This window comes from Dioscorea cayenensis, chromosome 3 (assembly GCF_009730915.1).
Source record: "Dioscorea cayenensis subsp. rotundata cultivar TDr96_F1 chromosome 3, TDr96_F1_v2_PseudoChromosome.rev07_lg8_w22 25.fasta, whole genome shotgun sequence".
Lineage (NCBI taxonomy): Eukaryota > Viridiplantae > Streptophyta > Magnoliopsida > Dioscoreales > Dioscoreaceae > Dioscorea > Dioscorea cayenensis.
Genome location: NC_052473.1, coordinates 2293770 through 2310433, shown reverse-complemented (window position 1 = coordinate 2310433; position 16664 = coordinate 2293770). Strand labels below are relative to the sequence as shown.

General features: G+C 35.6%; 1 protein-coding gene and 1 pseudogene across 1 annotated transcript; both read right to left on the bottom strand.

Moving 5' to 3' along the window:
- Positions 1 to 355: 355 nt before the first annotated feature.
- LOC120255663 lies at positions 356 to 3757 on the bottom strand (annotated as a pseudogene).
- Positions 3758 to 3861: 104 nt separating this feature from the next.
- LOC120255656 (disease resistance protein RPM1-like) lies at positions 3862 to 16418 on the bottom strand. The gene is made up of 2 exons (XM_039263432.1): positions 16284 to 16418; positions 3862 to 5862 (listed from the first exon to the last, which is right to left on the bottom strand). Exons 1-2 carry the CDS (start codon positions 16383 to 16385, stop codon positions 3862 to 3864), a joined length of 2103 nt encoding a protein of 700 aa, XP_039119366.1. The 5' UTR covers positions 16386 to 16418.
- Positions 16419 to 16664: the final 246 nt, after the last annotated feature.

Below are 16664 nucleotides of genomic sequence, written 5' to 3'. Positions count from 1 at the left end.
CCAACTTGGGAAGGTATATTCTCCACCAACTTGAATACCACAGCCTCTGCCATTTAATTCTCTTCCTCAATCTTCTCAAGAACAAATGTGTGTTTAATGTTCTTGATGCTGAACTCATTCATATATATATATATATATATATATATATATATATATATAAAAGAAAAGGTATTGATACCATGACGATCATATGAAGTGATGCTAACTTTTATATATAGTTTAGCCTTAGAATTTAACTTTGCTTCATGCCCATTTTAGTTCCTTATTAATGTCTTTAATTAAAGGACCTGCTTTGCTTGTTATATCAGTTATCTTTTGTATTTTGTTATAATTCTATCTCAACCAATGTGTAAAATGCAATCAAATCATTAGTTATTCATTTAGAAAATTCATACATAGTTTAATACATATCACATACTTCGCTTGTTATATTACATACTCTTTTAACACTTTTTCACCATAACTCTACACTAACACTCCATTTCTGCAACTCTTTCTTCTCTCCAAATCCCAGCTCCAATGTCAGCAAACCAGACTCTTCATTATATATGAACTCCACTTCCTCAGCATCCACTGTGATTCTTTTCGGTTTTATCGATGAATAAGCTCCGAAGACACCAGGTCCCCTGACTTTGATTTCGATTGTTCCATTCTTCTCTGTTTCGTATTCCAATTCTTTAACAGCTCCACCAGAATTGAACATCTTGATCAGGCCAATCGGTGCGAATGAAGCTCCATTGGAGAACTCTTTGACAGGAACCACTGTAAATACTTCATATTCCCGAGACTTTAGAGTCACAGGCAGTGATGCATCCTTTGGAAGATAAGTTAGTTCTCCTACAACAAATATTCGACAAACTTGAGTTTGTTGTTTTCATTTAGTTATCGAAGAAACTTTTGAGTACATTAGAAAATATTCTATACCTCCTATATGGGAGTATAAAATAGTGTTGCCTTTCCAGTCATCGTCGGCAACTCTTGACAAGTAATCGACATCTTTTGAGCGGATAATTCCTGTTATCGTGCCCGGTTGCTCGTCGTGAATCAAGTTCTTTTTACCTACTCTACACCATCCAGCTCCTTGACAATTGAAGACACCAATGACTCCACAATGGTCATTTAAATTCCAAATCTTCAGCAAGCTGTGCTATCATAAAAATAATAAGTAATTCAGCAAGCTGATCAATGACTAAAATCATATGACAAGAAGAGCATTGATCACCTCTCTCCATCTCGAGCAGGATCCGCAAACAGACAGTCCCTGGTTGGCCTCCCGGGAAGTTTTGCTCTCAGTATTGATCCATCAGGAAGCACAAGTTTCTTCAACAAATCAAAGTCATGGTTCCCCGGTTTATCACTGCATTAATGTGATCATTTCAGAATTAGCTTACTACAATATCACCATAAATTTTCATCACCGATACATTACCTGACATAAATGGCACAACCACCAACTGCGCGTGCAGCTCCATGGTATTCAGCCATAGGATGCAAGCTCTGCCATATCAACAATATCAATTATCAGTAGTAGATATCAATGATTTATACTTAAAGTATGCAATGGTTTTTCCAATTTTGCTTACATGGAACATATCCCAATCAGGTTGCATAAACTCCCCTAGGAAAACAGTATTATAAGCTACCGAAGCAATATGAATAGTGTGCGATGCAGGATCTTTCAGCCAGTAGTCATCCGATGCCCTCACAACGGCTGTCCTCTTCGAACTACATTCAAGAATCATCAACAATCAAACAGAATTAAACCAAGTAAATATATGTATCAGAAACAAAACAAGTATTTTTATACCTGTACAAGTTATGTTAGGATAATTAATTCTAACAAGTTATCAGTATTGTGACTCATGCATGATATAATGCCATTTTCCGGGAAGTTCCTCGCAATTGAAGCTTCCAAAGCTTGGTGATATTTTCTAGCAAGCTGAACCCTTCCACCATGGCCTGCACCTAGAGTCTCAAGAATGTTTTGAACATCTACTTTGACACCATCTATTCCAGTGGATGCAAGATAAGAGTGAAGTTCATCATAAAAGTTGAAAACTTTCTCTGGATTTACAAGGCCGAGACCGTTTGATGCTATGCTATTAAAAGCTTCGCAATCTTCATTCGATTTAACTCCTGGTGATGAAACAGGATATGCCATCTTAGATTCATAGTGTTCCATTCCGGTAACACCAGGCCTTACTCCACCCCAGTAACCAGTGATCGCGTGCCAAACATAAACATATCTGAAGATAAAAATTTAGAATTATGAAAAAATAGATCAGCATAGACTAAAACTATGTTTGCTATTAAAAACTACAATGAGTTTCTAACTTCAACTCATGTTTTTCTTTGATTTCGGAAACAATGTGAGCAAGGCCGAGAGCTGGATCTTCCTCTCTGTGACCCTCCTTTCCATTTTTCTGGAATTTGTGGTTTTCTTTAATATTTGTAAGTCAGTTTGCAAAGCTGAATCAAGAAAAAAAAAATCGAAGAACTGAAATTAATAAAAGCATTATTCAGTAGAAAATCAAAGCTTGTGTAAATGTATCAAGTGTTATACTTTGCTGAATTGTCGGATTCAAAGCCGACTCCAGAGGCGTCCATTCCGACTGATTGCCATCCATCATCGATGATTACAAATTTTGCGGGAATCCCACCTTTCTCGAAGCTGCAAGAGAAACAATCGTATCTGCAGCAAATTCAAACTCTTAATTAAGAGTAGAAGGATAATTCATTCACCTTTCCAATCCTTGACGAACACCTTCGGCGGTCACTTGGGTATAAAATGCATCCCATGTACACCATCCAAACCAATTTAACATGTCTTGCATCTATAACTCAAAGATCAAAACAATAAATCAGAAACATTATTGTCTGCAGTAAAATTAAAGCACACTTTGGTTGAAGACATTAATTACCTTCTTCTTTTCGCGATGAGAAAATGTCTGCAAGTGTCTTTCCAATCCTTTTTGTTGAAGGCAATCGAAATCCTTCTAAAAAGTGACAAATAAAAAGCAACAGAGGGTGTGTTATCTAATCTAATTCATGAACTCACTCTTATCTTTAGAATATTAAGGGCTAGATGAAATAAATAAAACTCAATATTATTAAGTGCTATTACACAAAGGAAAAGACTAAAGAATTAACTTACAATTGAGAGCTATATCAAAGCTCTAAGAACCAATCCTTGCATGCATGCATGTTATTACATTTAATTCCAAGAGCCACCAATCCAAATATCTTGGATATGATTAACCCTATGAAGATCTTCTTGATTCTGCTTGCTTTCTGATTTACGGCGTAATCGGCTTGTTAACTCTTCTGGCATACCACTTAAACCAAACAACTGTAAATTCTGCAAGTTCTCAATCCCCAAAGGCACCATCATCAAATTAGGACAATCTATAAGAGATAAATGCATAAGGGATATGAGCGCCCCTTTCTCTATTTCCACCTGATTAAGATGATTCAATTTTCTAAGCATCAACCATTTGAGTTTAGAGAATAATCCACCATGGAAGAATATAGTCTCCTCAATGAAAGCTTCGTTTACTAAATGCAAATACATCAAATTGGGTAACTCGCCAAGGAAAGGAATCGAATCTTGTCTCAACTCTGAGCTAGACAAAAATAATTGAGTGAGGCTTATAAGGTGGGATTTATCAAACCACTTGGGGAGCATTCCATTGAGTAGTTTAGCTCCTAATGTGAGACTTTGAAGATAAGGTGGTGGCGAAAGCAAGTCATCCAGCATTACCTGTTTTGCTACGAGAAAAAGCTTCCTTAGCTGCTTCATTTTCCTCAAGGAAGCACATAACTTGGTGGAAAGAACCCCTTTCCATGCTATTGTCAAGGATCTCATTTCTTCCAAGCATCCAAAACTTCATCAATAATCTCCTCATTTGCTTGGAAATCTTCCAAAGTTTGTAATGCAGTCAGTTTTGATAAACCATGCGGCAGGGGAATGAAGTCTGTAAGGAGATGCTTCAAATCTTTCAATCTCACTATTGCATTTGGAAGTTTAACTAGCCCTGTTCCTCGAACATCAAGAGTTTGAAGATTTCTTAGCATGCCTAATGCATTTGGTAGTTTTTCAATCTGATTGCAACCTCTCAAACTAAAATATCTTAGACAGGAGAGATTAAACACTTCATGCGGCAACCTCTTAATCTGAGAATTTTGAAGAACTAGGACTCTCAACAGTTTCAAACTACTGAATTGGAAAATTGTGGTAGGCATCTTATCAAATGCTAAGAGGGATCGTAAATGCCGAAAGTTTTCAATCTTCAGGTTTAAGTTACTTGTGCATTTACCAAATGACAAATGACGGTATCTTTCACTTACTGGAATACCTTGTGGGATGTTGTCTCCATGGATCAAAATGCAGAATTTACTCTTTTTATACTTTGATAAAATCAAATCTCGAACAAGATCATGCACTTTATATGAAATAATTTTTCCTGATGGAGTCTGCTTGGCAACTTGGATCATGCTTCTGTGAACAAGCTGGTTGAAGTAATCCTCAGCAACCTCCTCCATTGTCTTTGTTCCCCATTCTTTTGCAAAGCCTTCAGCTACCCAAAGCCTCACTAAAGTGCTTCGTTTTATATCATAATCTTCTGGGAATAATCCACAATACAAGAAGCAATTAACAAGATAAGGAGGTAAATCAATAAAGCTCAAATTCAAAATACACAATATTTGTTCAAACTCTTTATTTTCAGTGATCTCTAAGGTTAGGTTCTGGTAAATCTCCTTCCATATTACTTCACGCTTTTCTTTCAATGATAAAAAACCGCCTGTTGTTACTATAGCGAGTGGTAAACCGTTGCACTTATCTGTAATCCTTCGAGCCCAATGCTTCAACTCCTTTGGACATCTTCTATCAGGATCCATGCAAAATGCTTTCTTACAAAAAAGACTCCATGCAGCATCATCTCCAAGTGTCTCAATTTCCAAAACTTCATTAGCAAGTAGAGCAACATCATGTTTTCTTGTTGTGATAACTATTCTACTCCCATTCTTACTGTCTATAAACACTTGTTTTATCTTATCCCAATCATCCCTTTGCCATAGATCATCTAACACAATTACATACTTCCTATCTTTAAGATAATCGTGGAGTTTCTCCATTAAACTCTTGTAGTGCATTGTGCTGATGTTGCACGGAACATCTTCCTTCTTTTCTGAGTATAGTCCTATTAAAATTTTCTTCAGCAAATCATCCACGTCAGGGCTCTGAGATGAAACAGTAATCCATGCATAACAATCAAATGCATACTTAACTTTTTTGTAAACACGAGCAACAAGTGTGGTTTTACCAACACCACCCATACCACAAACTGAGATCATGCTACGTTGCAGCATTTCTCTATTATCATCCTTCAAATATTCCATCAATATCTCGATATATTTATCAATGCCAACAATTTCTTCTTCTTCAATGAAATGAGCCTTCTCCGCAAGATACTGAAACTTTTGCCTCTCATGATCAATACTTTGTTGGCCACTTCCTACTCCTACATCAATGCCATAAAGATTTTTCATATGAAGGAGATTTTGTTGAAGGGGTTTATCAACTTTGGCCAACTGAGAAGTGATGTTGAGCCAAGCATTAATGTTTGTGACATCATGAAAGATCTTGTAGATGCAAGAACCCCAAAAACCATCCTTTGCTTGCCTCATTTGGATGAGGCGAGTGTACTCATCAAGGATGTCCTCTACAAGGTAGCTGATGTCCCTTACTTGTTCCACCCAAGCTTCTGTTGCCTCACTTTTGTGCTTCTTCTTATCCACATCTCTAAGAAAGCCTTGCATTACTGCAAACTCTCCCTTTAGTTCACTCATCTTGTCTTTTACCTTAAAAGTATGCAAGGTTCATGGAATAAATATATTAGTGTTTCAACATCCGTTAAAAAAAAAAAACAAAAGAAAAAGAAAAAGAAAAAGGATAAACCATGCAAAACTTACCAGAAAGAGGGATAGCCCAATGGTATGACACCAAAATATAAGAGGGAGGTCATGGGTTCAAATCCCTCCTCCGACAGTACTGTTTACCGTACTGTTCACCAGGGATTTTTATACTATTCTCATATTGTACATATACTTTGGTATTGTTTATATTCATAAAAAAAAGGGCACTTGTTGTCTATTATTCAAAAAAAAAGAGGGTAAAGTACGTTACCAATTATATATTTGGTACCTCTATTTGGGTCATCGAATTATACAAAAATTCAATTTGATCATCTAATTTTAGAATTACAGTTATTTATAGATCAATGATGCTCACGCCATTAACAACATGCTGATATGGTGATACATCCCACCATTTCTCACCACATTAGCGAAATTTGACACCCATTTCACGCCAAACAAACATAGGAATATTGAAAAACATGTCATTCCATGTGGCATCATTAGCTGTGTGGAAATATTGATATGAAAATGAGAGTTTTAGTAGCAACGTTGTAGTGCTGGCATGGCATGAAATCGGTAATATGTACCGCCACAATAGCATGCTTTTAACGATGTGAGTATCAGGAACCCAATTAACAGTAATTCTGAAGTTGGATTACCCAATTAAATTTTTTATAATTTAGTGATTCAAATAAAAGTATCTGAATAATTATGTGACTGTTTAGATATTTTACTCTTAGAAATATAACTTTTATAGATACAGATATAAGGACTATAGTATAGAAAAGAGAAATGCTAGAGGGCACAAAATAAAAATAAAATAGGTCAGGCAAAAGAAAAATATAAGAGATTAGCAAAATTTTCATATCTTTAAAAAATAGTGTAAACCTTAATTTTGCAAGATAACATAAGCATTAACAAGTTAAATTAAGTTGAGTGTTTTGAAAATGTAAAATAAAAATAAACCTTAATGTAAAGTACCTGAGGAAATAAGTGACTATATATTCATGATTAGAGATGAGCACATGCCGGTTAACCAGGCCCAACCCGGCAAGTCCAGGTCGGCCTTTGGTTGACCCATAACCAACGTGACCAACAGTGATAACCCGCCAGTTCGGGCCGGCCCGACCAACCCTGCAGATCACGGGTCACCGAAGGGTGACTCGGATCAGGCACAGTGCCAAACCGGCGGGTTGGGCCAAAACCCGTTGGTCCATAGGCCGACTTGCGGGTTTTATAAAATCTTAAATATTTTAAATAAATGTATAAATTTATTACTATAATTTTAAATATAAAACAAAATGTCTAAAACAAATAACAACAAACAATGGTGGGTATATGATTGGTTTTATAGGCAGTTGCTATGCAATTTTTTTTGAAATTAGCCGATGTGGGACTAAATTACAATAGTATAAGACTTGTTTATTGATTTTAAGTTTTAGTATAACATTTTTGTCTAAGCAAAATCTATTGGTAAATTGGTTAGAGTAGTGGTGTTAATGGGTGATGAAGTTCTGACTTCAAATCATGGTGACCACAATGGTTGTTTTTTATTTGTTTTAAATTAAATCTAATTTTTAAAATTTTAAATTTGAAATATAAAGATGACCTTAGAGTAGCCATTAGATTATCATCAAACAATTGCTAATGATGTGGGTCCTTTTTATTGTGAAATTAGAATTTTTTTACAGTGAAAAAGGGACTGTGTAACCGTTAAATTTTGAACAAATAGTCACTTTTTAAACATCTTTAGAAAACCAGTAAACTTCATTTAAATATTTCATCATTCCTATATATATATATATATATATATATATATATATATATGATACAAAAGTGAAAACTAATAGGATGCAACAGTTTGTTTGTTTTGTTTGTTTGAAGATAAGTGGTTACTAGAGTTATAATTAAAGTTCCCATTTCCAAACTAGCTAGATAAATTTGAGAAATTCTCTAAATCCACCTCTATATATATATATATATATATATATATATATATAAAAGGACGCGGGGTCAGATGTATAATTTTTTTTTAAATAATGGATAAATGACAATATATTAGAGAAATTAAATATTTCAAATCTATATATATAGGGGTTGTTAGATTCATAACTATTTTGAATCAATATATATTACATTTAAAGGATATTGTCCATTGGTGCACAATCTTTAATAATACATAAAAGTTTTGAAGCATAGTAATTCTGCACATTGTCCTACTCTTTGTAAATAATAACTGTTATATTATAATCTAACGGCTATTATTGTTAAATATTGGCTTGATATCCTTGGGATGAAACCAAATCTTGATCTCTTTTAATCTAACGGTCTAGATTGCTCTGTTGTTTATATAGAGTAATGTTTGTTGGGTGTTGGGAAAAAAAAAGAAAAAAGGAGAGAGGGATAGAGAGGGTGAGTTCTCTTGTATTTGGAGAGTGAAAGAGTGGTGTAGAGGAGAGCTCTTGTTCTTGCTTGATCTCATTAAAGCAAGGTAAGACCCTTGTTTTTGAGGTAAGGTTAGTTTTCTAGAGTTTGGTAATTCTCTTGTGGCTTTATACCTATTTCTTGTACTCTTATACTCTTTTTATTCCCCCATGATATAGTGAAGCATTGTTCTTCCGTGGATGTAGGCTTGTTCTTAGTCGAACCACGTTAAATTGGTGTCTCTTACTTTATTCTTGTGAGATTGGTTTGTATGTTATCCTTGCATTGTCCATTCATTGTGTGATTGCTATGTATTGTGATATTGCACACCAAGTGTTCGACGAATTGTCACACTAGTTCCGCGCTCCCTCATACGCAATAATTGGTATCAGAGCTTTGTTCTAGGGTTGTGGAGGTTGTCTAAGCTTGCAATTGAAAGAATTGAGGCTTGTATTGGTGGTGATTCGATTTCATAGCAATGGATAAAGCAATGGAGTTTGAAAAGCTCAAAGAGGACAATTGGCCAATATGGAAGATAATGATGGAGGATCACCTTGTCTATAAGGAGTTGGATCTACCACTATTGGGGAATGATGTTAAACCCTCATCTATGAGTGATGAACAATGGAAGGTTCTTGATCGAAAATGCTTGTCGATGATAAGGCCATGTATTTCACCATCCATCTTGTTTGATGTTTATCAATGTAAGACCGCTCATGAACTTTGGAGCACTTTGGAGCAATCTTTTGAGCAACCATCGGGTATCAATAAGATGCATGCCATGAAGAGATTATTTCTCTTGAAAATGAAGGATGGTGTCACGGTGTGAAAGCATGTGAATGAGTTTAACTCTATTGTGGCACAATTAAAGGCTCTAAAGGTAAATCTTGATGAAAAGGTCTTATGCTTGCTACTTTTGAGTTCTCTGCCTCCAAGTTGGGATATTCTTGTTACTATCATGGCAAATACAATAGGGAACAAGTTTAAGTTGAATGATGTTGTTTCTTCATTGAGTAGTGAGGAGACTAGAAGGGCTTCTTCATAAATGTCCAGTGACTCAAGTCAAGCACTAGCGGCCGGTGAAAGAGGAAGGTCTCAACAAAGGGATGATGTTTTGGCTAGTAAGGGCAAGTCACAAGCAAAAGGAAGATCAAAGTCATGGGCCGGATTATTACTTGTTGGTATTGCAAGAATCAAGGTCATATGAGGAATGATTGTAATCTGTTGAAGAGCAAGCGAAAGGGGAAGCAAGTTGATGGTGAAGCAAGTATAGCATCTCAAAGTGATGATGGAGTCACATTAAGCATTGCTTGTATGGAATCTTCTTCCATAGATACTTGGTTGTTGGACTCCGGTGCTTCATTTCACATATGTCCGGATCGATCATTTTTCTCCACTTATAAAAAGGTTGATTGTGGTAATTTCTACCTCAGCAATGATCGTGCTTGTAAAATTTTGGGTATTAGTGATGTGGTAATTAAGCAAGCAAATGAGAAGGAGCATACATTGACTAATGTGAGGCATGTTCCCGAGATAACAAAGAATCTTATTTTGGCGGGGCAACATGATGAGGCCGGTTATGTGGTTACTTTTGGCAATGGATAGTGGAAAATCTCCAAGGGTTGTATGACGGTATTGAAAGGGCAAAAAGATGGAAGCTTATATACTTTTTTTGATTCACCTCAAAGATGTATGTCGGCAAGTGGACATGATGATGTGTATGTTTGGCATAGTCGGCTTGGACATCTTAGTGAGCATGGAATGAAGGTATTGCAAGATAAAAAGCTTATTCCTTTATTTGAGAATTCATCTCTTAAATTATGTGTGCATTGAATCATGGGCAAGCAACATAGAGTAAATTTTAAGAGGTATGAATCTCATGGAAAATTGAAGGCATTGGAGTTGGTTTATTCCAATGTTTGTGGCCCTATGAATGTCAAGTCTCTTGGCGGTGCTTCTTATTTTGTCACTTACATAAATGATTATTCTAGAAAGTGTTGGCTTTATCCATTAGCATCCAAAGATCAAGTTTTTGAAACTTTCAAGAAGTTCAAGGCCCGTGTTGAGAAAGAAGGTGAAAGGTTTATAAAATGCTTGCAAATCGACAATGGTGGAGAGTTTTGCTCTAGTGCTTTTGATGGTTTTTGTGTGGAGAGTGGTATCAAGAGAGTGAAGACGGTCCCTTACACCGCACAACAAAATGGTGTCATTGAAAGAATGAATAGGACCATTGTGAAAAGGGTAAAAAGTATGTTGTCTCACTCCGGTCTTCCTAAGTTCTTTTGGGCGGAAGCGTCAAATACGACGGTATATCTCATCAATAAATCACCAGTGCTTCATTGGATGGTGATGTTCCGGAAATTCTTTAGAGTGGTAAGAAAATCTATTATAATCATTTAAGAGTTTTTGGTTGTGAAGCTTATATGCATGCACCTTCCGAAAAGAGAAGTAAGCTTGATTTGAAATCAAGGAGATGTGCTTTCCTTGATTATGGTGGTGATGATAGAGGCTATATATAGGTTGTGGGATCAAATTGAAAAAAAGACAATTAGAAGTCGTGATGTCATATTTTATGAGAATGTGATGTTTAAAGAAAGCCATCATGAAGAGCAAAAGGATGAGAAACTTGTTCGCATGCAAGTTGACTCATGTGTTCCTCCTCGGCAAGTAGAAGAAATTTATTCTTAAGATCATGATGATGGAGATGGCCATGGTGATGTTGGTGGCCATGATGATAGCATGGAGGTGATTGAGCAAGAAGATGCTCATGTTAATGAGGAAGAACAAGAATTTGAGTCTCCACAAATTTTGAGGAGATCTACAAGGACTCCTAAACCCATCCAAAGGTATTCTCCATCCTTGTATTATGCTTTATTTACTGATGCGGGTGAGCCCGAGTCTCTTCATGAAGCACAAAATTGCCTTGAGAAAGCTAGGTGGCAAAAGGCTATGGATGAAGAGATGGCCTCTTTGCATCGAAACCAAACTTGGGACTTGGTGAAGCTTCCAAGTGGAAAGAAAGCATTAAAGAATAGATGGGTGTATGTGATAAAGCATGAAGCCGATGGATCAAAAAGGTACAAGGCAAGACTAGTGGTGAAGGGCTATGGTCAAAAGCATGGTATTGATTTCAATGAAATATTTGCTCCGGTGGTAAAGCATAGTTCCATAAGAGTTATTCTATCTTTGGTGGCTAATCTTGATTTAGAGCTTGAACAACTTGACATCAAGACAGCCTTCTTGCATGGTGATCTTGAAGAAGAAATTTATATGTCTCAACCGGAAGGCTTTGCTAATAAGTCTAATCCTAACTTGGTGTGCAAGTTGAAGAAGGGATTGTACGATTTGAAACAAGCTTCTCGATAATGGTACAAGAAGTTTGACACTTTTATGCAAGATGAGGGCTATTCTAGATGTGATTTTGATCATTATGTTTACTTCAAGGGTTCCACATGTGGCATGTTTAATTGCTTGTTGCTTTATGTGGATGATATGTTGATAGCTAGCAATGATTGGAAGGAGATTAAGTCCTTGAAGCTCCATATGTCAAGGAAGTTTGCTACTAAAGATCTTGGCGTTGCAAAGAAGATTCTAGGCATACGCATTCACCGAGATAGAGAGCATGGGCAGTTGTGGTTGAGTCAATCCAAATACATTGGCAAAGTTCTTGAAAGGTTTGGAATGGTTGATTGCAAACCGGTTTCTACACCTCTAGCGGCACATTTTAATCTATCAAAGAAGAGTTCTCCAAAGGATGATAAATTTGAAAATATTCCTTATACCTCCGCGGTTGGTAGCTTGATGTATGTTATGATATGTACAAGGCCGGATATTGCTTATGCAGTGGGGGTTGTTTTAAGGTATATGTCTTGTGCCGGTTGGGAGCATTGGCAAGCCGTCAAGTGGGTTCTTCGTTACTTGAAGGGTACACAAAATTTATGCTTATGCTTTGGAGGTTCTTCATTGATGGTTAATGGTTATGTTGATTCCGATTATGCCGGTTGTAGAGAGACAAGGAAGTCCACTACGGGTTATATTTTCACATTTGCCAACCACGAAGGTATAAGGAACATTTTCAAATGTGAAAACATTTGGTGGTGGCGCAGTGAGTTGGATGTCTAAACTTCAAGACATTGTTGCCTTGTCTGCTACGGAAGCGGAATATATTGCCTTGACCAAAGGAGCAAAAAAAATGATTTGGTTGAAGCATGTGCTTAATCAATTTGAAGTGGTACAAGAAAAATATGTGTTGTATTGTGATAGTCAAAGTGCGATACATCTTGCTAAGAATGCGGTTTTTCATTCTAGAACAAAGCACATTGATATGCGGTACCACTTTATTCGGCTTGCTTTGGAGCGTGGATATTTACATGTTGAGAAAATTCACACAAATGACAACCTTGCGGATTTGTTGACAAAGGTTGTGCCTACGGAGAAGGCTTCTCATTATAGGAGGCTTTCTGGGTTAGTGGAGACGTAACCCGAATGTTTGGAGGACAATGCTTAATGCTTCATTGATGTTTGATTGAAGATTTGTCTTCAAGTGGGGGATTGTTAAATATTGGCTTGATATCATTGGGATGAAGCCAAATCTTGATCTCTTTTAATCCAACGGACTAGATTGCTCTGTTGTTTATATAGAGTTATGTTTGTTGGGTATTGGGAAAAAAAGAGAAAAAATGAGAGAAAGATAGAGAGGGTGAGTTCTCTTGTATTTGGAGAGTGAAAAGAGTGGTGTAGCGGAGAGCTCTTGTTCTTGCTTGATCTCATTAAATCAAGGTAAGACCCTTGTTTTTGAGGTAAGGTTAGTTTTCTAGAGCTTGGTAATCCTCTTGTGGCATTATGCCTATTTCTTGTACTCTTGTACTCTTGTACTCTTTTTATTCCCCCATGATATAGTGAAGCATTGTTCTCCCGTGGATGTAGGCTTGTTCTTAACCGAACCACGTTAAATTGGTGTCTCTTACTTTATTCTTGTGAGATTGGTTGTATGTTATCCTTGCATTGCCCATCCATTGTGTGATTGCTAGGTATTGTGATATTGCACACCAAGTGTTCGACGAATTGCCACATTAGTTTCGTGCTCCCTCACACACAACAATTATTACATATGTTTGGTTTTTAAAAAGATAAAGTCATATATACTTAGAAAACTTATTCTATATATACTATGTTTTTATATAACTCAACGAGAAATATATCCTTGTGAAAAAGGCATCATTGATTATTTGAAATTCAATAATTTATTTAAATATTTAAAATGAAAAAATAAATAAATTTAGTTGAAATTTTATATGTAATTTAAAACTATTTTGGCTGATACAGTAACAACCCGTTGCCAATATCAAGTTCTTCATTGAAATATGTAATTAATCAATTGGTTATTAAATTTTAAATAGATGAATATTAGCCTATTTTTAGAATTTGAAAAATAATTTTTTTGAAATTACAATTGTATATAATTTTTAAAAAAAATTTCCAACTATCTATTCGTCGGTGTTAAATCTGATGACTTGGATTGGCATTATATGACAAGCCAAGTAGTGACATGGCAAAAGGAAGGTGATGTGACAATAATGACTCAACAAAAAGATTAAATGATTAGGATTATGATATGGCAAATGTTGATACCATAACATGTGAAGATACAAGGGTTAATAGATCAAGATAAAGATCATGTTTAGAAGAAATTCCTCTCAATGGAGTCATGTGATGATCAACTATTTTTGGAAAGTGCATCAAGTCTAAAGGATCTCTTCAAGAAAGGTAAGTTTTATCTTAGGTATGATTATCTATTCTTGGTAAGATCTGAGATGATAAATCATATATTTAATAGAACTCATTTTAGGAAAGATCTATTTTAAAAAAGAGAGGAATAATCTATCATTGGCAAGAATAGAAGATCATAAAGATTACATGGAGCTTAGTTTGGTGTGAAGCTATTTGAAGACACAAACTAAGTTAGGTAAGGACAAGCCAATGAGATTATCAAGGCCATATTTAGCAACACAATTTGAAGAAAAATCCAAGAGCTAATTATGGGTAGAGCTATTCAATGAGACTAATCATGTATGGAGATTGATTGAAGATTACTTGAGATATGATGGAAGATTTGAAGATCCAAGCATGGATGATAGGAGATCATGCTTGAAGATATTGAAGGCTAAACTTGGATGTGATAAGATCAAGTTTAGTAACAATATTTGCATGAGTCAAACAAAGATCATTTAGGAAGACCAAACTTGGGCCAAATTTGAAAAAAAGATCGGAAGATCTTCGGTGACAATCTTTGGTGAGATTATTGCGTGTGCCTTGGTAGGCACATTCCTCGAGATAGGAGACTTGTTGAAGTGACGTGAGGAATGAAGCAGCTTCATGTGGGAAAAGCTCGGGTCGAGTCAACTGCTATGAGGCAGACTGAAAGAACCGAGAAGGTTGAAGGTTGAAGGTCGCAGATTCGGGTGCGACTAGCTAAAAGTCAGTCATGTTCAATAAGATGGGCAGTGTTGCAACTGGGTGTTGCAACATCTAACTTTGGAAGGTGTCCAAGTTAGAAAACCACAGAGAATTCTAAAATAGAAAGATTTATTTGGACGTCGGTGCGTCTATATAAGATATCATGCTTGAAGATTTAGGATGAGCCACGGAGAGACCCTTTGGTGAGAGTTGAAGAGAGTGGACATCGGTCAATCTTAAGAGGGTATTCTTTGTCTTGAGAGAGTAAGGGAGTGTTGTACTTTTTATTCTATAACCTTTTTTAGTGGATTGTTTCTCTGAGCTTGGCCCCCAAATGTAGGCAAGATTGTGCCGAACTTGGTTACCAACTTGCGTGTCTCTTTTCTCTTGTTTGATTGTGTGTGTGTGTGTGTGTGTTTAATCTTCGAATGAGTTTTTGAGTGACTTATCTTACCACACTACTCACCAGAACTATCAATCGGAATATGGTACCGTCCAAGAAGATCTCAAATTCTTAATCAATTAGTTTATAATATTGTTGTGAAAGGTTTGTTTTTCTTTTGTTTTTTTAGCTTTGGACAATGGATGACAAGCATTCCCACTTAAAGATTTATTAAAGATCATACAAATACAGAGATAAATCAATTACGGTGACTTATCAACCCCCTAAAGATTTATTAACTCAATCAGATGCCACATGGGATAGTGAAAGTCGTCTACTTGCACATACATAGCAAAAGATTTACAAGATTCATATAGAGTTAATAAATTTTCTATATCATGCAACTCTAGAGGAAAGAGATACAACTCCTCCCATAGAGACCAACCATGGTTCATTTGAATACTACTGTTAATATATAGTATTTAATCTAGACCCCCGACAACGATGGATAAACAGAATTACTACAATGTTATCGGGTAGGAATTTGAACCTTGCTCGTGTTTTACAAACAATTAATTGCGTAATATTTTTTTTATATTTTTGTTGAATATACCATTCGTAGAATCACAAGAGGATTAAATCTCTAAAATTCTAAGCAATTTTTTCACTTCTAAAATTTAGACCGGGTATTATAATCATCTTACATCTTAAGTTAAAATGAACTCATGTTAACTATGGATCAAAGGACCTAATTATATGTAATAACATATAAAAATAAATTAAAGAGTTATCAAGATAAAAGAAGAGGGTTTTTTTTTCCAACTTTGGTTTTTTCCCTTAAAATTTCATAATGGTCTCAAAGTTATTTTATTCAAAAAAATGGCTTACGAAAAATTTTGTGAAATGCCTATAAAGCACATGGGGTTAACATCATCTTTAGGTTTTCTTTTTGTGGACAAGGTTTTAATAATAATAATAATAATAATAATAATAATAATAATACAGAATTCCCATCTTTATGCTACACATGAAGGTCATGTATATACTAAATCAAATAAAAACTACATCTGAAATTCAAATTATAAATTTATAAAAAGCTTGCCTCCATCAATGGTGCAATCCTTGACTTAGCTTGCTCCACAGCTTGGGAAGCCAAGACCGAAGAAATATCCTCCACCAACTTGAATACCACAGCCTCTGCCATTTAATTCTCTTCCTCAATCTTTTCAAGAACAAATGTCCGATTAATGTTCTTGATGCTGAACTCATTCATATATATATATATATATACAAAAGAAAAGGTATTGATACCATGATGATCATATGAAGTGATGCTTAGTTTTTATATATAGATTAGTCTTAGAATCCAACTTTGCTTCATGCCCATTAATGTCTTTAATTAAAGGATCCTGCCTTGCTTGTTATTTCAGTCATCTTTTGTATTTTGTTATAATTCTATCTCAACCAATGTGTAGAATGCAAT